Genomic DNA, 24175 nt, shown 5'->3' on the forward strand with positions numbered 1-24175 from the left:
CCACAGTGTTGTAAGACCATGCAATAAGCCAGATGAGTATGATCTGAATGAAGTTTATCATTGAATTTAAATCCAACTACTGTGTTCCTTCCACATAGCTTTCTGGAGAAAATTAGAATATACAAACACTGTATGTCCTTGTATTTGATCATATTGTAAATTATAACATGGCATTGTTATTTTTTGCATATATTTTTTACAGGCATATCTTCTTCAACTGCTACAACTACATCTATAAATTCAACAACAAAACTGGAAGAGAGGAAAGTGCAACATCGTGAGTCCTAAAAAAATATATATTTTGAATGGTTAGAATGTTAGGTCTATAGGGGGAAAACAAAAAGTATCATTGTATCCTTCCAATATTTATAGGGTAACCAACTCAAACAAGCAGATCCAGGTGTTTGATAGACAGACACGTCAAGTCAGGTAATTATACTAGACTACTTTTAGTTTTTCCTGATGTAGTTGGTGGGCTATTCTTCGGTGGATCCTCTTCATTTTGCTGTTGGGGAGTTTTTGGCAACAGGTGTTGAAGACAAAAGCTACATGCACCACCACCACCACCAGTAATTGCGAGATGACCGCAGGGACAGCACAACTCCTACGTTGTTTTATGCACTGTAGAAAATCAGGGTGGACCAGATTGATGAGCTCGCCCTACAATGTCTTTCTGCAGTGAGAATACACCCTCTTTAGATAATTATTTTGTAACGTAACTGCAGAAAAACATTGTTTTGAGCTCAAAAAGCAGTAGAAGCAGAATGCAAACCAGCAGAATGAAAATATTTCACCGACGCGATACGGCTCCCCACTTTAACCAAAATGATCAGTTCAAAAAGAGCCATTCGTTTGTGAACGACCCATCACTAGTGTAAGGTACGTTTTCTGTGGATCCCAGCTCATGCTGGGGTAGGGGGAAATGAGGCAGTGGATAAGGTTGTGAAGAAAGCTCTGAAGAGGTAGGAGATATATGTGGGGTTCCCATTAAGGGGCATGTAGAAGCATCATAGCAGACTGGTTGACACAGGAGTGGGAACGTGAATGGGGGATTCTATCCAGAATTCTGTGAGGTTGGTCAGTAGGTATGTGTGGAGTGAAAGGAGGGATGAGGTTCTGTTGACAAGGCTGAGGTTGGGTCATTGTGGATTGGGAAGTGGGTTATTGTTAGTGGGGAAACACCCAGATGAGAAGTGTAAGGCATGTGAAGAGGTAGAGACTGTGAAGCATGCCCTGTTATATTGATGAGTGGCACAGCAGTCTAAGACATTGCATCTTAGTGTAAGAGGCGTCACTACAGTCCCTGTTTCGAATCCAGGCTGAGTCACATCTGGCTGTGATTGGGAGTTCCAAAGGGCGGTGCACAATTGCTCCAGTGTCGTCCGAGTTTGGATGGTGTAGGCTGTCATTGTAAATAATCATTTGTTCTTAACTGACTTGCCTAGTTAAATCAAAAATATTGCTGAGGACACTTTTCTGCGAGTTGGGTGTAACTGAATTTTTGCTTGTAACAATCTTGGGCTCAAATGACAGGCAGAGACAAAATAGAAAGGAAACTGTTGTCGGTCTTTATTGCACCAGCCTGCACCTACAGTTGATAGGCTATTAGATATTTAAATGTGTAATTCTCCCTCCGATCTGAGACCGGCAGCAATACAGCGTCTAGTCTGCCGGAAACGCACAAGAAGAAGAAAGAGGTAAGGGAAATCTTTCGAATTACATGTTATCATCATCAATAGGGTATCAATTGAAATGATACCAACGCTGTTCATGAAGGTGTTTTATCTATAGGTTTGTCATTCATCGTTAGTAACAAATAAAATGAATATGAAATTGAGAATGAGATCTGCGAACACCAACCCAGATAGCTAGCAAACATTAGCTACGTCAGTTTAAATTAGTTAGAGCAAAGTATCTATTGTAGCTAGTTATCTTTTGTCATATATTTCTATTGAGTATTTAGTTGGTTGTTGCTACAACTTCTTCATTTAGACCTGGCTTGCTAGCCACATAGGAAACCAGTTTCAAACGTTAGCTAGCTAACGTTCGTAGCATACAACCAGCTACTACTGGATACGTCTTCCCTGCCACTCGTCTTGAAGTCTTGTAGCTAACTTATGCGGAACTTTTTTCTTTGTCTTTTCTCTTTCAGACATACAGTAAACAGAGAACACAAATATGCAGACGATTAAATGTGTTGTGGTTGGAGATGGAGCGGTGGGAAAAACCTGCCTTTTGATTTCATACACAACCAACAAGTTCCCCTCTGAATATGTACCAACAGTATGTGTATCTTCTATAAATTGGGTTTATCTCAGTCACAGTGATTATTGATCACCAGAGTTAGGTGTCTCATTCTCGTGTTTCACACGCTTTAAAGAGACTTAGCTTGTTCTTCTCAATAATTACCATTCAGAATAATCATGGAACAGGACAGGATATCTCATTCTTTTCATTTTCTCATCACAGGTGTTTGATAACTATGCAGTAACTGTCATGATTGGAGGTGAACCTTACACTCTAGGATTATTTGATACTGCGGGTAAGAGTGGATCATTTTCAAGGACATGTTCACAATTTGAATAGATCATATTTTTGGTTGAATGCTATTCACATTTAATCAACACGTTATCTGTTTCCTTAGGTCAGGAGGATTATGACAGGTTACGGCCTTTGAGCTATCCCCAGACTGATGTTTTCCTAGTTTGTTTCTCTAGTGTTTCACCCTCTTCATTTGAGAATGTTAAAGAAAAGGTGAGTACAATGCCAAGCCCTTGAAGCATACAATGCACATGTTTTAATAAAGGAATATTGACTAAATTATATATTATTTCTAGTAGGTTAAATGGAATGTAAAATTGGTAACATGTGAAGTGATGGGGAAGATGCTAGTTATGACACATTCTGATGGACTATCTGATTGTTTGAAAATAATGTTTCCTCTCTCTTGCAGTGGGTACCTGAAATCACTCACCACTGTCCGAAGACACCATTCCTACTGGTTGGAACTCAGATTGACCTGAGAGATGACCCTTCCACAGTAGAGAAGCTGGCCAAGAACAAACAGAAGCCCATCAGCCCTGAGACAGCTGAGAAGCTCGCCCGTGACCTGAAAGCAGTCAAATACGTTGAGTGCTCTGCCCTAACACAGGTGAGACTTCTTTCTAAAACATATAGAAAATAGGGAATAGAGTTATGACTTGCATAATAGCAACTTGTGTTAATGTGCATCTAGTCTGTGTTGTCTTTGTGCTAAGCTTGTCTTGCCTTCATTCTTTCTGTGTTAGTGGTGGCCTAGTATTGGAAACTCATCCGAATGCACTTTACTCTTGTATGTCTGCTAACTAACCTCTATCTAACACTGGTCATATTCCCCTCTTTCTCCTCCCTCTCTATAGCGAGGTCTGAAGAATGTATTTGATGAAGCTATCCTAGCAGCTCTAGAACCCCCTGAAACCCAGAGAAAATGCTGTCTGTTTTGACGGCGGTCTTTTAAAATATTTGCTTTGCGTCTGATCGTCTGCTGCGTCTTTTAATGTAAAGGAATGTCTATTTGTCAAGTAAATAACCAAGATGCTCTTTTTAAATGCGTGCCCATTAACTTCTTTCATTTCAATGTCGATTTTGTTTACGCCTAGCCTAGTCATAATAGCCCATACTACCTTGGCCTTCATGGCAAGGATGCTAACCTGTATTTTTCTATGGGAAAGAACATGTCCAGTTTGGCACTTAATTGGCAAGTTTACGTAAGACTGCAGCTGAGTTTGTTTTCCTTTTATAAGATAGTATTACCAGTTGTGGTTACACACTGCAAGGTAAAAAATGTATTTGGTACATTCATGTTTTGTGTTTGCAGAAAGGACTAAAGAATGTGTTTGATGAGGCAATACTGGCTGCCCTGGAGCCTCCGGAACCCAAGAAGAGGCGCAAATGTGTGCTGCTCTGAGCATTTCCTCTCTTCTATTGGTTAGAGCATTTCATCAACACTACTCGGAGAAAAGCAAACCATTATTGCACAACGTTACTTCACTCCTATTGGTAAATGACACACATATTTTTTACAATGTTTGCAAAGTAGTGTGTGAACTTAATTGATCTCTACTAGAACCTTTGCTCTTATGTAATAGTACACATCATTCCTAGAGCCATCTCAGTATTTTTCAGTTAAACAGATTGGTGGCTGCATAGTCTTATCAGAAGTGTGGAAGGGTCACAGACACACACACAGCTGATGATTGGGACCAGTGACAACAGGACAAAACAATTTTACCTTCAATACTGTTGGCAATATTCCCCAAGTTTTTTTTATTTTTTAATGATTCCCTTTTTTCAGGTGTATATAATGTTTTCATGAACACCTGAGGTGAACATAAATCCCCTTTCAATTGGGAAAGTGATAATAGATTCTGTAACAGTCGGTAGTAACAATGATATGTTGGTGCCAACCCAGTTACAACATATGCTATGTTTGTCAGGGCAGTATAGTAGTTTTTTTTTTTTTGTCTTTTAAAGCAAATGCCTTGTCTGATGTCACATACTCTATTGCATTCTAGGCACTTAAGTCTTTACTGCTCTGAATGAAACAGCTCATTGTTGCAGTGTAAAACCACCATGAGACTTTTGCTTTAGAATTTTACTCGGTTGACAGATTGTTCCTCCTTTGACAGGAACAGAATCTTACAAGATGTTTATTTGTTTTATACAAACATTTACATCTCCCGTTGTCACAATTTGAGTAAGTTAATTTCTTGAAATGTATCAACCAAATAAAGTTTAGAATTCTCAAGTGTGCATTCTTTTCTGATTCATTCTCAAGAGTAGGAGTGCTGATATGCCCCTGATTTAAGTATGGGCTCTCAGTATATTGTATTGTCAGTGTTCTGGCATAGAGGATGACACTCACTCCACACTAGTTGAAGACACAAGGACAGTACACTTACATTTATTTAACATTGTAAAGGCATAAGAAGCAATCTCGACAGGATTGCAGTACAACCAAATTAGCCTATTGAATTGAAAAGTATTCGTTTTACAAACAGTTATATCAACACTTGAAATAATGATCTTCATACATATAGTAAGGTAGTGCACCATGTTCTGTGTATCCTCAATATATACAGTACATGTTAACAAATAAAATAGGTTTACAAAAGTGTTAACTATGTTTCTTAAGGTGTCCTTTGTCAGATGGTTATGTACATACAAATTTACATTCAAGTTCACTTTGCTTTCTTTCCTTTGGTCGGCCTGCCTTGTTTAAAGTCTCCATGCAGTCTTTTTAATAAAAATGAAATCCTTGTCTAATTCACCTACAGTTGAAGTCGGAAATTTACATAGCCAAATACATTTAACGAAGTTTTTCACATTTCCTGACATTGAATCCGAATATAAATTCCCTGTCTTAGGTCAATTAGGATCACTTTATTTTAAGAATTTGAAATGTCAGAATAGTGATTTCACTTTTTATTTATTTTATCACATTCCCAGTGGGTCAGAAGTTTACATACTCAGTATTTGGTAGCATTGCCTTTAAATTGTTTAACTTGGGTCAAATGTTCCACAACCTTCCCATAATAAGCTCCTGACAGAGCTGGTGTAACTCAGGTTTGTAGGCCTCCTAGAGCGCACGCGCCTTTTCAGTTCTGCCCACAAATTTTCTGTAGGATTGAGGTCAGGGCTTTGTGATGGCCACTCCAATACCTTGACTTTGTTGTCCTTAAGCCATTTTGCCACAACTTTGGAAGACCCATTTGCGACCAAGCTTTAACTTCCTGACTGATGTCTTGAGATGTTGCTTCAATATATCCACATAATTGTCCTTCCTCATGGTGCCATCTATTTTGTGAAGTGCACCAGTCCCTCCTGCAGCAAAGCACCCACACAACATGATGCTGCCACCCCTGTGCTTCACGGTTGGGATGGTGTTCTTTGGCTTGCAAGCACCCCCCTTTTTCATCCAAACATAACGATGGTCATTATGGCCAAACAGTTCTATTTTTGTTTCAACAGACCAGAGAACATTTCACCAATAACTATGATCTTTGTCCCCATGTGTAGTTGCAAACCATAATCTGGCTTTTTTTATGGTGGTTTTGGAGCAGTAGCTTCTTCCTCGCTGAGCGGACTTTCAGGTAATGTCAATATAGGACTCGTTTTACAATGGATAGAGATACTTTTGTACCTGTTTCCTACAGCATCTTCACATTGTCCTTTGCTGTTGTTCTGGGATTGATTTGCACTTTTCGCACCAAAGTACATTAATCTCCAGGAGACAGAATGCATCACCTTCATGAGCGGTACGATGGCTGCGTGGTCCCATGGTTTTTATACTTACAGATGAACATGGTACCTTCAGGCATTTGAAAATTGCTCCCAAGGATGAACCAAAGGTCTACAATTTTTTTTCTGAGGTATTGGCTGATTTCTTTGGATTTTCCCATGATGTCAAGCAAAGATGCACTGAGTTTGAAGGTAGGCCTTAAAATACATCCACAGGTACACCTCCAATTGACTCAAATGATGTCAATTAGCCTATCAGAAGCTTCTAAAGCCATGACATTTTCTGGAATTTTCCAAGCTGTTTGAAAGCACAGTCAACTTAGTGTATGTAAACATCTAACCCACTGGAATTGTGATACAGTGAATTATAAGTGAAATAATCTTTCTGTACAATAATAATCTTTCTGTTCCAACAATTGTTGGAAAAATGATCTGTGTCATGCACAAAGTAGATGTCCTATTTGATTTCAAGAAATTTGTGGGGTTGTTGAAAAACAAGATTTAAGGCCTCCCGGGTGGCGCAGTGTTCTAAGGCACTGCATCGCAGTGCTAGCTGTGCCACCAGAGATTCTGAGTTCGAGTCCAGGCTCTGTCGCAGCCGTCCAGGTTAGGGAGGGTTTGGCCGGCAGGGATATCCTTATCTCATCTAGCACCAGCGACTCCTGTGATGGGCCGGGAGCAGTGCACGCTGACCAGGTCGCTTGTTGTACGGTGTTTCCTCTGACACATTGGTGGGGATGGCTTCCGGGTTGGATGCGCGCTGTTTTAAGAAGCAGTGCGGCTTGGTTGGGTTGTGGAGGAAGCATGGCTCTCGACCTTCACCTCTCCCGAGGCGTACGGGAGTTGCAGCGATAGGACAGCAACTACTACAGTCTACTAAATTATAAAAATAATGAGTTTTAATGACTCCAACATAAGTATATGTAAACTTCCGACTTCAACTGTACATTACCAGTCAAAAGGTGACACCTCATTCCAGGGTTTCTTTATTTTCTGCATTGTAGAATAATAGTAAAGACATCAAAACTATGAAATTACATATGTTATCACCAAAAAAAGTATTAAATCAAAATATATTTGGAGATTCTTCAAAGTAGCCACCCTTTCCCTTGACAACAGCAGCTAGATGTGGTTTCTGTTTTCTTACTACAAATGTGGCTATATCCTTCTTACAGTTTAAAATACAAAATACTCTAACCCCATCACTGAAAGACAAGACTGAGGAACACGTTCTTGTCTTCTGTTTCTCTCTACAGTGTCCACAAGGACTCACTAGAACAGTGGACAAAAACAGGCACTAAATCAGACTAGGGGAAAATGAATATTAATATATAAAAAAACGTACATATTCTACAGCTAGAATCGTCTATATCCACATGGAAACAGGGTGCCAAAGGCAGAAAAGACAGAACAGGTGTACACTATGCTAAGGTACAGATGCTAAAGTAAAGCTTGCAGGTGGGCACAATGTTCACATGTAACCTCTTGGGAGAGTAAATGGGAACACCGAAAGCTATCTGTCCACCGATGGGCAGATCTCGATGCTACTGTTGGTGACCCGAATTCCATACCAGCCGGCCCAGTACAGAGTATCCTTTCCTCCATGAATGAATCGGATGTACCGCACACCTGGTCCATAATTCTTGAACACATGAGTCATCTGAAACATGGAAGAGGATCATTGAAGAGACCATATTTTCATGTTCAATTGTTATTAGTATGCTTTGTTTAATTGGGAACAATCTGTTTTTTATATACAGTTGAAGTCAGAAGTTTACATACACCTTAGCCAAATACATTTAAAACTCAGTTTTTCACAATTCACAAACATGTAATCCTAGTAAAAATGCCCTGTTTTAGGTCAGTTAGGATCACCACTATTTTAAGAATGTGAAATGTCAGAATAATAGTAGAGATTTATTTCAGCTTTTATTTATTTCATCACATTCCCAGTCGGTCAGAAGTTTACATACACTCAATTAGTATTTGGTAGCATTGCCTTTAAATTGTCTAACTTGGGCCAAACGTTTTGGGTAGCCTTCCACAAGCTTCCCACAATAAATTGGATGAATTTTGTCCCATTCCTCCTGACAGAGCTGGTGTAACAGTCAGGTTTGAAATAATAGGTGTGAAATAATCTGTCTGTAAATAAATGTTGGAAAAATGACTTGTGTCATGCACAAAATAGATGTCCTAACCGACTTGCCCAAACTTTAGTTTGTTAACGAGACATGTGTGGAGTGGTTGAAAAACATGTTTTAATGACTCCAACCTAAGTGTACGTAAACTTCCGACTTCAACTGTACATTACCAGTCAGTGTACAGTGCTTTCTGGAAAGTATTCAGACCCCTTGACTTTTTCCACATTTTGTTATGTTACAGCCTTATTCTAAAATGGATTAAATAGTATTTTCCCCTCATCAATCTACACACAATACCAAAAAATGACAAAGCAATGAAATGTTTGCAAATTTAGAAAAAATACAAAAAACTGAAATATTACATAAGTATTCTGACTCTTTACTCAGTACTTTGTTGAAACACCTTTGGCAGCAATTACAGCCTTGAGTCTTCTTGGGTATGACGCTACAAGCTTGGCACACCTGTATTTGGGGAGTTTCTCCCATTCTTCTCTGCAGATCCTCTCAAGCTCTGTCAGGATGGATGGGGAGAGTTGCAGCACAGCTATTTTAAAGTCTCTCCAGAGATGTTAGATCGGGTTAAGTCCGAGCTCTGGCTGGGCCACTCAAGGACATTCAGACTTGTCCCGAAACCACTCCTGCATTATCTTGGCTGTGTGCTTCGTTGTCCTGTTGGAAGGTAAGGCTTCGCCCCAGTCTGAGGTCCTGAGCGCTCTGGAGCAGGTTTTCATCAAGGAGCTCTCTGTACTTTGCTTCGTTCATCTTTCCCCTCGATCCTGACTAGTCTCCCAGTCCCTGCTGCTGAAAAATATCCCACAGCATGATGCTGCCACCACCTTGCTTGACCGTAGGGATGGTGCCAGGTCTCCTCTTGGTATTCAGGCCAATTCTTGGTTACATCGGACAGGTGCCTTTTGCAAACTCCAAGCAGGCTGTCATGTGCCTTTCACTGAGGACTCGCTTCCGTCTGGCCACTCTACTATAATGGCCTTATTGGTGGAGTGCTGCAGAGATGGTTGTCCTTCTGGAAGGTTCTCCCATTTCCACAGAGGATCTCTGGAGCTCTGTTAGAGTGACCATTGGGTTCTTGGTCTCCTCCCTGACCAAGGCCCTTCTCCCCAGATTGCGCAGTTTGGCCGGGCGGCCAGCTCTAAGAAAAGTCTTGGTGGTTCCAAACTTCTTCCATTTAAGTATGATTGAGGGAACTGTGTCGTCTCGGAGCTCTACGGACAATTCCTTCAACCTCATGGCTTGGTTTTTGCTCTGACATGCACAGTCAACTGTGGGACCTTATATAGACAGGTGCTTGCATATTCAAATCATGTCCAATCAATTGAATTTACCACAGGTGGACTCCAATCAAGTTGAAGAATCATTAAGGATGATCAATGGAAACAGGATGCATCTGAGCTCAATTTCAAATCTCATAGCAAAGGGTCAGAATACTTATGTAAACAAGGTATTTGTTATCAAATGTGTCAAAATATTAAAATAAAACCTGTTTTCGCTTTGTCATTATGGGGTATTGTTTGTAGATTGCTAAGGAAAATGTTTTGTTTAATCCATTTTATATCAAGGCTGTAACGTAACAGGAAGTACCTATCCTAATGACTATTCAAGACTGGTCTGACCAATTGGAATCCACGCTTCAAGATTGTTTTGATCACGCGGACTGGGATATGTTCCGGGCAGCCTCCGAGAATAATATTGATGAATACACAGACGGTGACTGAGTTTATCAGGAAGTGTATATGAGATGTTGTACCAAATGACTTAAAACCTATCCTAACCAGAAACCGTGGATAGATGGCAGCATTTGCGCAAAACTGAAAGAGCGAACCACCGCATTTAACCACGACAAGGTGACTGGGAATATGGCAGAATACAAACAGAGTAGTCATTCTCTCCGCAAGGCAATCAAACAGGCAAAACGTCTGCCTCTATACTAAGTGGAGTCGCTCAGACAAGAGACGTATGTGGCAGGGTCTACAGACAATCACCGACTACAAAAGGAAAGCCAATCACGTTGCGGACACCAATGTCTTGCTTCCTGACAAGCTAAACCTGTTCCTTGCCCGCTTTGAGGGTAACGCAGTGCCACTGACCCAGTCCGCTACCAAGGACTGTGGGCTCTCCTTCTCCAAGGCAGACGTGAGTAAGACATTTGAACGTCTTAACCCTCGCGAGGCTGCCGGCTCAGACGGCATCCTTAGCCGCGTCCTCAGAGCATGCGCAGACCAGCTGGCTGGTGTGTTTACGGACATATTCAATCTCTCCGTATCCCAGTCTGCTGTCCCCATATGCTTCAAGATGGCCACCATTGTTCCTGTACTCAAGAATGCAAAGGTAACTGAACTAAATCAATTTCGCCCCATAGCACTCACTTCTGTCATCATGAAATGCTTTGAGAGACTAGTCAAGGACCATATCACCTCCACCTTACCTGTCACCCTAGACCCACTTCAATTTGCTTACCGCCCTAATAGGTCTACAGACGATGCAATCGCCATCACACTGCACAATCCCATCTGGACAAGAGGAATACCTATGTTAGAATGCTGTTCATTGACTAAAGCTCTGCATTTAACACCATAGTACCCTCCACGCTCATCATTAAGCTCGAGGCACTGGGTGTGAACCCCGCCCTGTGCAATTGGGTCCTGGAAATCCTGACGGGCTGCCCCCAGGCGGTGAAGGTAGGAAACAACCCCTCCATTTTGCTAATCCTCAACACTGTGGCCCCACAAGGGTGTGTGCTCTGCCCCCTTCTGTACTCCGTTCACCCATGACTGCGTAGCCAAGCATGCCTCCAACAAATTTGCAGACAACAGTAATAGGCTTGATTACCAACAACGACGAGACAGCCTACAGGGAGGAGGTGAGAGCTTTGGGAGTGTGGAGCCAGGAAAATAACCTCTCAGTCAACGTCAACAAAACAAAAGGAGATGATCGTGGACTTCAGGAAACAGCAGAGGGAGCACCCCCCTATCCACAGATGGGACAACAGTGGAGAAGATGGAAAGCTTCAAGTTCCTCAGCGCACACATCACTGACAAACTGAAATGGTTCACCCACACAGACAGTGTGGTGAAGAAGGCGCAACAGCACCTCTTCAACTTCAGGATGCTGAAGAAATTTGACTTGTCACCTAAAACCCTCAAACTTTTACAGATGCACAATTGAGAGCATCCTGTTGGGCTGTATCACCGCCTGGTATGGCTCAATGTATCACTGGGGGCAAACTACCTGCCCTCCAAGACACATACAGCACCCAATGTCACAGGAAGGCCATAAAGATCATCAAGGACAACAACCACCCGAGCCACTGCCTGTTCACCCTGCTATCATCCAGAAGGCGAGGTCAGTACAGGTGCATCAAAGCTGGGGCCGAGAAACTGAAAAACAGCTTCTATCTCAAGGCCATTAGACTGTTAATTAAATAGCCATCACAAGCACAGAGAGGCTGCTGCCTATATACACAGACTTGAAATCATTGGCCACTTTAATAAATGGAATACTCGTCACTTTAGTAATGTTTACATATCTTGCACTCATCTCATATACTGTATTCTATACTATTCTACTGTATCTTATTCTATGCGCCTCTGACATTGCTCGTCCATATATTTATATATTCTTAATTCCCTTCCTTAGATTTGTGTGTAGTAGGTATATGTTGTGAAATTGTTAGATATTACTGCACTGTCGGAACTTGAAGCACAAGATTTCGCTACACCCGCAATAACATCTGCTAAACACCTGTATGTGATCAATACAATTTTATTTAATGACAAAATGTGGAAAAAGTCAAGGTCTGAATACTTTCCGAAGGCACTGTATATACAGTACAAGTCAAAAGTTGGGACACCTCTACTCATTCAAGGGTTTTTCTTTATTTTTTACTATTTTCTACATCGTATAATAATAGTAAAGACATCAAAACTATGAAATAACACATGGAATCATGTAGTAACCCCAAAAAAATCTATATTTGAGATTCTTCAAAGTAGCCACCCTTTGCCTTGATGACGGTTTTGCACTCTTGGCATTCTCTCAACCAGCATCACCTGGAATACTTTTCCAACAGTCTTGAAGGAGTTCCCACAAATGCTGAGTACTTGTTGGCTGCTTTTTCTTCACTCTGCAGTCCAACTCATCACAAACCATCTCAATGGGTTGAGGTCGGGTTATTGTGGAGGCCAGGTCATCTGATGCAGCACTCCATCACTCTCGCTCTTGGTCAAATAGCCCTTACACAGCTTGGAGGTGTGTTGAGTCAGTGTCCTGTTGAAAAACAAATGATAGCCCCACTGCCAGATTAGATGGCAAGACACTGCATAATGCTGTGGTAGCCATGCTGGTGAAGTGTGCCTTGAATTCTAAATAAATCTTGATCTCGGCATGTGTAGTTCCCACCGTGTCACCAGCAAACGCACCTCCTCCTCCATGCTTCACGGTGGGAACTACACATGCAGAGATCATCCGTTCAACTACTCTGCATCTCACAAAGACAAGGCGGTTGGAACCAAAAATCTAAAATTTAGACTCAAGGACAGATTTCCACCGGTCTAATGTCCATTGATTGTGTTTCCTGGCCCACGCAAGTCTCTTCTTCTTATTGGTGTCCTTTAGTAGTGGTTTCTTTGCAGCAACTTGACCATGAAGGACTGATGCATGCAGTCTCCTCTGAACAGTTAATTCTGATATGTGTCTGTTACTTGAACTCTGTAAAGCATTTATTTGAGCTGCAATCTGAGGTGCAGTTACCTCTACCGAACTTATCTTCTGCAGCAGAGGTAACTCTGGGTCTTCCCTTCCTGTCCGGGTCCCCATGACAGCCAGTTTCATCACAGTGCTTGATGGTTTTTGCGACTGCACTTGAAGAAACTTTCAAAGTTCTTGAAATGTTCCCCATGTCTTAAAGTAATGACGGACTGTCGTTTCGCTTTGCTTATTTGAGCTGTTCTTGCCATAATATGGACTTGGTCTTTTAACAAATAGGGCTATCTTCTGTATACCACCCCTACCTTGTCACAACACAACTGATTGGCTCAAAAGCATTAAGGAAAGAAATTCCACAAATTAACTTAACCAATTTACACCTGTTAATTGAAACGCATTCCAGGTGACTACCTCATGAAGCTGGTTGAGAGAATGCCAAGAGTGTGCAAAGCTGTCATCAAGGCAAAGGGTAGCTACTGTGAAGAATCTCAAATATAAAAAGTTTAAAAAAAAAAAAAAAAATTGGTTACTACATGATTCTATATGTTTTATTTCAGAGTTTTGATGTCTTGGATGTAGAAAATAGTAAAAATAAAGAAAAACCCTGGAATGGGTAAGTGTCCAAACTTTGACTGATACTAATATATAGTTCTTTCTTAGGTTTACAACCTCACATGCACACCTTTTTACCTTGTTTTTATCTGCACTGTTTGTCTTTTAATAGTATTTTTTGGTGCAAATAAATAAAACAAACATCTTACAATGCAATGACTGAAAATGTCTAATGCACACAATCTTAGTAAAACACAAGACAAGGAGAAACCACATTGTTGATTGTGTAGTCAGCTATTTACAGACCCGTGTATATGGAGAATTATCTTAAAGTCTGAAGGTTTTACCTGATTCCATTTATGATCATCCCAGTTTTGAAAGATGACAGTTGCTGGACTAAACTTCTTAATTGGCTGCTTCTTATGATTTAGCAACTCAACACAGATCTCATATTTAGCGCCACATTCCCTCCGTGGAGCATACCTGATATGGACACACAAACGTACAAGTTGTACAGTAGTCTATTCCTCTGACAAGTATAGAGTAGCAGACACTGAATGACAAAATTCTAATATTTCCTCTCACCAGTCAGATATAATGATGTCGGGTTGAAAATCATCCATGAAAGAAGGCCTGTAACCCTCTTTCTCCAAGTCAATCAGCTGAGACTTCCTGCAGGTCCTGAGATGAACCAAAGACAAGACGACACACACAGCCAACACATATACCAAGGTTGATAAGTAAGCAGCCATCTAAGTGTCCATATAGGCTAGACCAGGGATGGGAAACTCATTGTAAATAAGAATTTGTTCTTAACCGATTTGCCTAGTTAAATAAAGGTTCAATAAAATGTAAATAGTAGAATACACAAGGTGCAATCTCAAAATTAGGTTGTGCATCAGCAGTTTCTCTCTTATGTTAGTCACTGATAGTCACTCAATTAGCCTACGTCAGCAAAAACCTTTAAGGTTGGTAAGTTAGTCCAGCGGCGAGCTATCTAAACTTGTCTTAATCATGGTCGTATTACCGACCCGGGCCCCCATTGATTTTGTTCGTCACCATCAAAAATATTAAATACCGCAAACATTTCTCTCCGCCCTTTGGCACAAGTTGGAGAATTGCTGGAAATACGCTGTAGAACTGCATTTCTCTCTCCGCCCCATTGCAAAATGCCTTCTTGATTTAAAACCACTACAATTTTTCTATGCCCCATGGCAAAATGTGTAGAATTGCAGGAAATTAAATCTAAAACTTTTTCTCTCCACTGTCAAGAGGGCCGCTAATATGTTTTGCTCGCACGCTGGGGGTATGGATGTGGGTATGCAGGCCCGCGAGCCACTGAGGACTCCCATGATGAGTGCAGATTTTGTTTGTGGCTTCCAACCCTGGGCTAGACAGCAAGGTCATTGTCAATTGCACTGTATCCATCTTGCATCATAGGCATTATTACCATTCAAATGTATTAGAAAAGCTGGAAAAGAAATACAACACCAATGTGGATGTGAAACAAAGTGGGACCAAGTGATATTCTCTCACTGAAAAACTAAAATGGTATAGTAGTATACTCACGAGTAAGAAGTCGCAAAGTACTTTTGGACAGTGTTGTCAGGAAGCGGCACTTCTTCCACTGACTCTATTTTCCATTTATCCCCTCCATTCTCCATAATTTGCCAGCCCTTGAATTTATCTGGAAAAATAGTAAGGGAGGGATTTGAAATGTGGGTTCTGGGGTTAATAACAGGACCCCCATACACCAACAGAGAATTTAGACGTTGTTTTGACTCCTACCATCTGCTCTGGGGTTCTTGAGAAGATTACGTCTCTTCTTACACAAGAAGTAAAACAAACGCCAGTCTTTAGGTAGTTTAGTCACATATGTCTGGTATCCTTCTCTTCGGCACCTCTCTCTCCAAAGGGAATCACTGTCCACCACTTCTTTCCACTCACGACACACAAGTCGACAGACACACACCACCTGCTGTGGAGGGACATTTAGGAGCATCTCCTCCAGGACTTCTAGAGGGAGCACAGGTAGCATGCCTGTGAACTGAACAAGAGAATGGATGTTTTCGTTGACATGGGAGACAAATTATGTACTATGGACTAATAAAACAAAATTATAGCTATTTGGCAATACAGATGAGTGTTGTGTTTACTTACGACCAAATTAAGTGAAAATAAAATAACTCCCTAGAATAAAAGATGGGGGAGGTTTGATAATGCTGTGAGGTTGCTTTGCTGCCTCTGGATGTCTTGAATGTGCACAAGGCATCATGAAATCAGAAGATTATCAGCTGTTTGAGTCCAATGTTCAGCACAGTGTCCAAAACTGGGTCTTCATTAAAGGTTGTAGATCTTCCAGCAGGAGAACGACCCCAAACACACATCAAAAAGCAACCAGGAATGGTTAACAAGAGATGCTGGACTGTTCTGGGGTCCAGATCTGAATCAGCAACGAGTCCAGATCTGAATCACATCCAAAACCAAAAGATGAAAAAAGCAGTTGGTGGAGGGCACCCCTCAAACATTGAAGAGTTAAGAGCAGTTCGCTGCTGAAAAATTGTCAAAATTCTCAGTAGCGGGTGCAGCAAGCTCATTGACGGCTACAACAAACGTTTATTTTACTCTTTCAGTGAGCTTATAATATAAACTCCAAAGCGAAAGGTACTGTTCATTAATAATAAGAGAATCTCTTGTTCGTATCCTGATAAGAGCTTGGCAGCACTAAATTGTTATAGGTTAGGATGTCTCTGGGTCTCTTCTGCCAGGCTGAAATCCCTGTCCTCTTCGTGGGTCTCCCTGAGGACAGGTTGGCACTCCTTCACAGTGAAGTTTCTATCAGTCTGAGCCTGTTCCTCACTATTATCGGATACCAGCTGTGTGCTACTCTGTCTGCTCTCGTCATCCATAAGTGGCCTGTTGATGAATACCGGATAAGAATCCTCATCTGAGCTCTGACTCAGCGCTCTCAGCATTTCCCTTCCCCACAGACCTCTACGCTGGGGCGGTTCCCTTCTCCACAGACTACGCGGTGCTTGAACTGGTTCATCAAATGGTAGAGAATTACCTGACAAGAGCATATTGCAACGCAAAACCCAGGCCCTGTCTGTACCCCTCTCGGGTTTGACCTCCTAGACAGGGCAGTCATCTTTCCTTGTTACTACCATGTGTATTTGGTCCTCCCAGTGTGATCTTAGCTTTCCCGGTGCCCCACGTTCTGACATGATCCCCTGAGAACAGAACCAAACTCATTTTATTCCGATCGTAGTAGGCTTTTAACTTTGCTGTTGATTTCTCCATGTTTCTTATGGCGATATCATAGTATTCCGCCATCTGTTGCTGCAACTTCTTAGCATGATTTCTCCTGTTCCTTTATCTGTAACCCAAAGAAAGGGTCAATAGGTAGCAGTGGAGCCCTTCCAAATAGCAGGAAATGTGGTGCGAATCCAGTAGCTTCACTTGTGGTACAATATATGCATGAATGACCTTAGTGTACGGTTAAATCTCTCCACCGGATTCCCCTGTGGATAATATGGAGAGGTTCTGGAAGGCTCTGAAGAACTGATTTTCAAACTCTCTTCCCTGATCATGATGGTTTATGACAAAGCCAAAAACTTCAGGAAAAAGTCTGCAGTTTTTGCTGCAGTTTTTCCTGACTTATTTCTGGTGGAGTTGGCATGTGCATATTTTGTAAAGTTATCTAAAATAACTAAAATGTACTCATAGCACCCTCTGCTCTTCTCCAAACGCAGTCAATTGAAATCTGGAAAGGACCTGTAGCCCGTACATGTTGCATTGGAGTCCTAGTTATTACACAGGGTCTATTTTGTTTGATACACACTTTAGTGATAAATTGTTCAATGCCATGTTGAATGCGTGGCCAATAAAAGTGTTTGTGTTAATAAGTTCAACACTCTTTCTGTTTCTAGATAGGCCATTTCAGTGCCTAAGTACTTGTCATTTAGTGTTCTGTACTGACTTGGTACCACAAATTGTGTCCTTTCTGCTGTTTCCCTTTGTAATAATCCCTCTGGTGAGACATGGAGCCTGTTACACTCTTGCAGTAACTGACTTAGCATGACTTTTGTTGACATTGTTGGTTTTGTCTTAGTCCTTTGCCTTTTCAGTTCCAATATTCACCATACAGCTGCATCCTTTAACTGAGCCTGCATGAGATCGTGTGGAGACAATCGGTCTGTAACTGTTCCCACCCACCTTAACAGCTCCTCTTGCACTGATGGCCTTAGTGTGACTGCGGATATCCAAGTTACACAGTCATTCCGTTGTGTCTGAACATTATTGAGTGTTGCTTTTACCGTCTCAGGTGAGTGTTTCTCGGTGCATTCTTCCATTTAATGTTCAGCATGCAAAGAAGAACGTGACAAAGTCTGCGTCAGTGTTTACATTTTCAGGACGATACTTCAGTGTGGGATTAAAGTCAGATAGCTCCGCCACCCAGCGATGACCGGTGGCATTCAGTCTCGCTGTAGTTAGTATATATATATCAAGGGGTCAAAGAGGTCATCTCGGAACTGCTTAGTCACTGTCCATTTGAGGGACAAGAATTCCAGTTTCCCTGGGTGAAGGTGATAGTTTCTCTCTGCTTGTGTCAGAGTGCGGGAGCCATATGCAATGACTCTCAGTTGTGGGTTTTAGCTTGCTTGAGCCTGCTAACTGAGGAGTGTTAATTCACCTGTTTCCATACATGTTTCATTTTAAAACATGCATCTTACAAAGGAGTCGTTTAATCTAACTGCTTAACTATTTATCTGTACATGGAACTTTATTTAAAAAAAATGTTTTACTCACTTTCTTCTAATCTATACAGGAAAATGCCACGGGCACCATCTGATGTGTGGATACATTTCACGGCAGCTAATGTAGAAGGAAAAGCTGTGTACATTTGCAAATACTGTGCCAAATCATGTTAAGAATTCAAAGATGCAGAGTGCATAAAGTGCATAAAGTTCCCTCAGCGCTCACAACAAGCAACCTCTGACAAAAGTCTCTACTTCTATTTGAGTTTTAAATTATGAATCAGACATCTTATCGATAGCAACAGCTCAGGGTCCTCCTGGAATCAGAAGTTTTTTTGACTCAATGGAGGAATGTAGTCAGAGAAATGCTGATGAATGTCTTGCTTGAGCTGTGTATGCAACTGGTTCACCTCTGATGCTCACAGAAAATGTGTATTGGAAGAGATTTCTGAATGTTCTTCGCTCAGCATACACCCATTGAACCAGACATGCTTTATCTACTAATGTACTGGATGCAGAATTCAACAGAGTTCAAGTGAAGGTCAAGCAAATCATAGAGAAAGCAGACTGTATTGCAATCATCTCTGATGGGTGGTTAAATGTTCGTAGGCAAGGAATAATTAAGTACATCATCTCCACCCCTCAACCAGTATTCTACAAGAGCACAGACACAAGGGACAACAGACACACCGGTCTCTACATTGCAGATGAGCTGAAGGCAGTCATCAATGACCTTGGACCACAGAAGGTATTTGCACTGGTGACAGACAAGGCTGTGAACATGAAGGTTGCTTGGTCTAAAGTGGAGGAGTCCTACCCTCACATAACACCCATTGTCTGTTCTGCTCATGAATTGAATCTGCTCCTCAAGGACATTATGGCACTGAAAACAATGGATACACTCCACAAGAGCGCCAAGGAAATGGTTAGGTATGTGAAGGGTAATCAAGTTATAGCAGCAATCTTCCTCACCACGCAAAGTGAGAAGAATAAGAGCACCACATTAAAGCTGCCCAGCAACACCCGCTGGAGTGGTGTTGTCATCATGTTTGACAGTCTCCTGGAGGGGAAGGAGTCTCTCCAAGAAATGGCTATATCAGTCTGCCGATATGAACAGCCCCATCAAGAGGATCCTCCTGGATGATGTATTTTGGGAGAGAGTGGTAAGCAGTCTGAAACCTATAGCAGTAGCCATTGCACGGATTGAGGGAGACAATGCCATCCTGTCTGATGTTCAGACTGCTTACAGATGTAAGAGCAGAAATCCGTACTGCCACGCCCTCTTCACTGTTGCTCCAAGCAGAGGAAACTGCAGTTCTGAAATACATCAAAAAGCGTAACGACTTCTGCCTGAAGCCCATACACGCCGCAGCGTACATGTTGGACCCAAGTATGCTGGCAAGAGCATCCTGTCTGGTGCAGAGATCAACAAGGCCTATGGTGTCATCACTACCGTGTCTCGCCACCTTGGCCTGGATGAGTGCAAGGTTCTTGGCAGTCTGGCAAAGTACACTTCCAAGCAAGGGAATTGGGATGGAGATGCAATATGGCAGCGGTAACAACATATCTCATCAGCCACCTGGTGGAGCCACCTCAGAGTCTGATGTTCAAGAGGTGAACATTGGAGAGGTCCAGGGAGAAGATATGGAAGTCTAAGAGGAAGACAACCAAAGCTTTAGTTTCTAGACTATCATTCAACAGATGCATGTTGAAAACGTTTTTGGGAGATGCAATGGATCATTGGGGATCATTCAATATTCCCATCCCATGAGTCAACTCATTTAATTAAAGTTCAAATTGTAACTAAATGTTGTTTTTTTCTATTGGAAGGATTGAATCATTTGCAATTTAGTCTACTTATAATAAGATAAAATGTGTATGTTTCTGTCTCCATATGATATGGTAAATATATCCAATGCAAAAAACATTACATTTAAATAGTATTAATATTAATGTGCATATATTTCCATTAATTCCCATATATTCCCACTGAAAGTTTCCACCTCTGAATATTCCACAAAATGTGCAACCCTAGTATTGCTTATGATTTCTGCCAGAGGTCTAATGTGTGTGTGGCAAATTCAATCTTCTCCATTCCTCACTTATGATGGATACCTGATTCCCTGTGTCCCATAGTGCTTGTCTTCTCCATTCCTCACTTATGATGGATACCCAATTCCCTGTGTCCTATAGTGCTTGTCTTCTCCATTCCTCACTTATGATGGATACCTGATTCCCTGTGTCCCATAGTGCTTGTCTTCTCCATTCCTCACTTATGATGGATACCCAATTCCCTGTGTCCTATAGTGCTTGTCTTCTCCATTCCTCACTTATGATGGATACCCAATTCCCTGTGTCCCATAGTGCTTGTCTTCTCCATTCCTCACTTATGATGGATACCCAATTCCCTGTGTCCTATAGTGCTTGTCTTCTCCATTCCTCACTTATGATGGATACCCAATTCCCTGTGTCCTATAGTGCTTGTCTTCTCCATTCCTCACTTATGATGGATACCTGATTCCCTGTGTCCCATAGTGCTTGTCTTCTCCATTCCTCACTTATGATGGATACCTGATTCCCTGTGTCCCATAGTGCTTGTCTTCTCCATTCCTCACTTATGATGGATACCTGATTCCCTGTGTCCTATAGTGCTTGTCTTCTCCATTACTTATGGACACCTGAGCCCGTGTCTCATAGTGCTTGCGTATTTACGCCCTGCAAATAACACCACACTTGACATTTAATTCCAATGAGCTGTGCTACATGTTCTGGGGTAGCTGGAGTAGTTGGTCCCCACTCTTTCTGTGTCATGGGACAAGGTGAGTTGTGGTCTTTCATTTTGCGAGCAGTCTTAAATGTAGGTTGGTGCTGATTCTAATGATCCTGTTGGAACATTAGGCAGCTTTATGAACACATCTTAAACTCTGAGGTTCTCTCTCCCTTTACACTGCAGCAACACTGGATGGAACTAGACGTATCTAAGGTCACACACCGTTCCATGGTTGTGACCCTCAGGCGTTTCCCGATGGCTGTGCGTTGCCCCTAGATCCTACTGCCCAATGGCTATCACTGCCACAATTGTAGCAATGCTGGCAAGTCTGATGACCAGTCTGTTGACCAGTCTCATAACAACTTTTGAATTTTCTTCTCTCCCTGTTGGTTGTACTTGGTTTTCTGTTGGAGCGATTCCTAACTGTCACAATGGCCTTGCACTGACTGTACTAATGATGATACATGTCAGTTCTTTGATTGCGTGCATCAATTGTATTTATTTTGTTTTCGGACTGTGGTCTGTGGGGGCTCTGCCTGTGCACATTCCTCTCCGTTATCCTCACTCTGTAGTGCGTTCACTCATGTGGGTGTGAACTCACGTCAAATCCTGGCCTTTTGCATGTGTTCGCTTTCATTGCCCTGAGCAATTTGAATTTTCTCAAGCAACAGTTCATGACTGGTGTTAAAATTCTGGAGATGCACTCTCATCTCTGTCCTGACGTTATCGTTTGTTAATCCAGTAACGATGGTGTGCAGGCACTGGCTCTTAACTAACTCACCCATATTTCATTCCTGATTGGGCACGAGCTAAGGCTGATAACACTGTCTCAGGTCGAAGACTAGGAAGTTCAAGGCAGACTCTCCAGGCTCTTTTTGTTGCCTTAGTGAACTTGTGATAGAATTCAGTGGCGTCCTTCTCTGCATAATGTGTCCTCAAGATTTGCCTTAGTGTGTAGAATGTCATGTCTGTTTTCCCCTCCATATAACACCTCATCTTAAAACCCTGGGCTCACAGCTCTGATTACTGCTTCTATGATTTCTAATTCAGTGTATCCTTTTCTCAGTACATTTTCAATCTGATGTTCTAGGCTGCTGAAGCTGAGCTTCGCTTTCTGATTCTGATCTATCTGTCCGTGGATTTTAAAAGTTTTTATGACTGGGCATACTAACTCCACTCTCTCTGGTGTATGCCTTTCAGTAGCTGGGCTCACCTTTCTGCTGGACTGAGGACCCCCTACCTCCTCTTTCCGTCCTGCCGCAGCTCCTGTCTCTCCGCTGGGTTCGCTGTCCAAGTGCGTCGTTGGCGCCGACTGGCTAGGACTTGTAGGCAGACGGTTCGCAGCATCCTCCGAGTTTGATATTACTTTTATTTCGTCTTTCAATTGTAACAGACAAAATATTCCCTCATCCTCTGATTCCATTAAATCCTCCTTCTCACAGTAATCTTGAATCAGTTTGCGCCGCAATGCGCGACGGCTCTTTCCTTTCACTTCAGAGTCATCTACACCTCCTATTCCACAACGTACACACAGGAGCCGTAAATTGTCCTCAGTTAAAGTCCATAAACTCTGTTCGATTTCATCCAACAACGTTTCTATTTCTCGATTCATATTTTCCTACTCACGTGGAAATAACGACAATGCAGGCAATGGCAAGATAGCTAGAAATCCGTTGCGTGGTTAACCCGCTAACGTTAGCTAGCTAGTTACTCTCAAACGTCTTTCACTCGTTTTCCGTTCAATGAATATGGGCCTGTGCTCACATGTAAATAACTCCCAGCTGTGCCTCCAAATTTGTTACCCTTTCTATGAGCTTGTACTATAAACTCCAACGTGAAAGGTACTGTTTACTTGCATGTTACTCACGTCAGCACGACTTAACATAAGTTTACAGCATTTTTGTTAGTTTTCCTTCCTTGCCCCTGTCCTTCTTCGATGAGGTTTAACGGCGGTTGGTATCCAATCAAAGTTGCATTACCGCCACCTACTAGACTGGGGTGTAACTCCCTTATACATTGATTAAATAAATAAAAATACCCTACCATTTACACTACACTCAAAAAAAACACACACCACCCTACTACACTATTTAAATCTATTTAGTCATACTTCAGGCCAACAGCATGAAAGGATGGGACACCAGCCCTTAACACACCCTGTAAATCTTCTGATGTCAACCCAGCTAGCACAGTGGATCTGGGCCAATTCCGTCTGAGTCGGGGCACTCGAGAATCAGACTCGGCCGATGTCATGTGACCCTGGGCCGCCTTAGGCAGTATTACTTATTTCTAGGATGCGGGGATTGAGTTTGGGCCGATTCTGGTGTGAGTTATCTGGCCCAAATGTATTACTTGGGTCTCAGGCCGATTGGGGCTACTCTCTGGCAGTTGATTACACGGGCTGCTTTATATAACATTTCATTATATATTTATTGTTCCATATTTTCTCATTGTTTCTGTAATCAAAAAATACAATTAACATTTAAATTAAATTCTTTCAGAGTCCAGATTAAGTAGTATTTTAGTACTTTATGTAACGCAATTTATAAGCATTCAAAACTTTGTGGATGGAGCCTCCCGAGTGGTGCAGCGGTCTAAGACACTGCATCGTAGTGAAAACTGCTTTGCTACAGATGCTAGTTCGATACCCGGCCAGGTGTACGGTCCAACATATATTTTTAGGGGGTGGATGGGTATATTTTTTTGCATAAAATGTATAATAGTAATATTTAAAATGACTAAATAAGGTAATTTTGTATACATTTATTTAAATTTGCATCGGGCCGCTTCTGGGGGGATTCTGGTAAGATGCCGGCAAAGTCAGCTGCATTCCTGTAGATGGAAACGGCCCAATATACTTGGGCCGATTCAGGGCAGTCATTCATTTTGATTCCAGGCCGAGTCCAACACTGGGCCAATTCAATCAGTTCCGGCCCCCCAGAAGAGGGCCGGCT

General features: G+C 41.9%; 2 protein-coding genes across 6 annotated transcripts; one reads left to right on the top strand and one right to left on the bottom strand.

The window, feature by feature from the left end:
• Positions 1-1454: 1454 nt before the first annotated feature.
• LOC112216155 (cell division control protein 42 homolog) lies at positions 1455-4786 on the top strand. 3 transcript variants are annotated; one of them, XM_024375930.2, is made up of 6 exons: positions 1455-1697; positions 2153-2283; positions 2470-2542; positions 2645-2754; positions 2954-3151; positions 3399-3849. In XM_024375930.2, exons 2-6 carry the CDS (start codon positions 2179-2181, stop codon positions 3480-3482), a joined length of 570 nt encoding a protein of 189 aa, XP_024231698.1. In that variant the 5' UTR covers positions 1455-1697; positions 2153-2178; the 3' UTR covers positions 3483-3849. The 3 variants fall into 3 exon arrangements, with proteins under 3 accessions (XP_024231698.1, XP_024231696.1, XP_024231697.1); XM_024375928.2 differs by lacking the exon at positions 3399-3849 and adding an exon at positions 3857-4786 and having other exon boundaries at positions 1540-1697; XM_024375929.2 differs by lacking the exons at positions 1455-1697; positions 3399-3849 and adding exons at positions 1702-1791; positions 3857-4786.
• Positions 4787-7027: 2241 nt separating this feature from the next.
• On the bottom strand, positions 7028-23218 carry LOC112216157 (F-box only protein 6). Of its 3 annotated transcripts, none has more exons than XM_024375932.2 (6): positions 22462-23171; positions 15483-15741; positions 15264-15381; positions 14280-14375; positions 14042-14177; positions 7028-7939 (listed from the first exon to the last, which is right to left on the bottom strand). In XM_024375932.2, exons 1-6 carry the CDS (start codon positions 22831-22833, stop codon positions 7793-7795), a joined length of 1128 nt encoding a protein of 375 aa, XP_024231700.1. In that variant the 5' UTR covers positions 22834-23171; the 3' UTR covers positions 7028-7792. The 3 variants fall into 3 exon arrangements, with proteins under 3 accessions (XP_024231700.1, XP_024231699.1, XP_042155445.1); XM_024375931.2 differs by having other exon boundaries at positions 7029-7939; positions 22435-23170; XM_042299511.1 differs by having other exon boundaries at positions 7030-7939; positions 23089-23218.
• Between the last annotated feature and the right edge of the window lie 957 nt (positions 23219-24175).

The sequence above is a fragment of the Oncorhynchus tshawytscha genome, linkage group LG16 (genome assembly GCF_018296145.1).
Source record: "Oncorhynchus tshawytscha isolate Ot180627B linkage group LG16, Otsh_v2.0, whole genome shotgun sequence".
NCBI classification, from domain to species: domain Eukaryota; kingdom Metazoa; phylum Chordata; class Actinopteri; order Salmoniformes; family Salmonidae; genus Oncorhynchus; species Oncorhynchus tshawytscha.

Bases quoted from the DNA above. Each gene is read 5' to 3' on its own strand.
- LOC112216157 (XM_024375931.2), bottom strand. From the start codon at position 22,833: ATGAATCGAGAAATAGAAACGTTGTTGGATGAAATCGAACAGAGTTTA. The intron at 15,382-15,482 runs GTAGGAGTCAAA...CTATTTTTCCAG, and splicing joins CAAGAACCCCAGAGCAGATG to ATAAATTCAAGGGCTGGCAA. The intron at 7,940-14,041 runs GTAAAACCTTCA...TCCATGTTTCAG, and splicing joins ATGATCATAAATGGAATCAG to ATGACTCATGTGTTCAAGAA.
- LOC112216155 (XM_024375928.2), top strand. From the start codon at position 2,179: ATGCAGACGATTAAATGTGTTGTGGTTGGAGATGGAGCGGTGGGAAAA. The intron at 2,284-2,469 runs GTATGTGTATCT...TTCTCATCACAG, and splicing joins CCTCTGAATATGTACCAACA to GTGTTTGATAACTATGCAGT. The intron at 2,543-2,644 runs GTAAGAGTGGAT...CTGTTTCCTTAG, and splicing joins AGGATTATTTGATACTGCGG to GTCAGGAGGATTATGACAGG.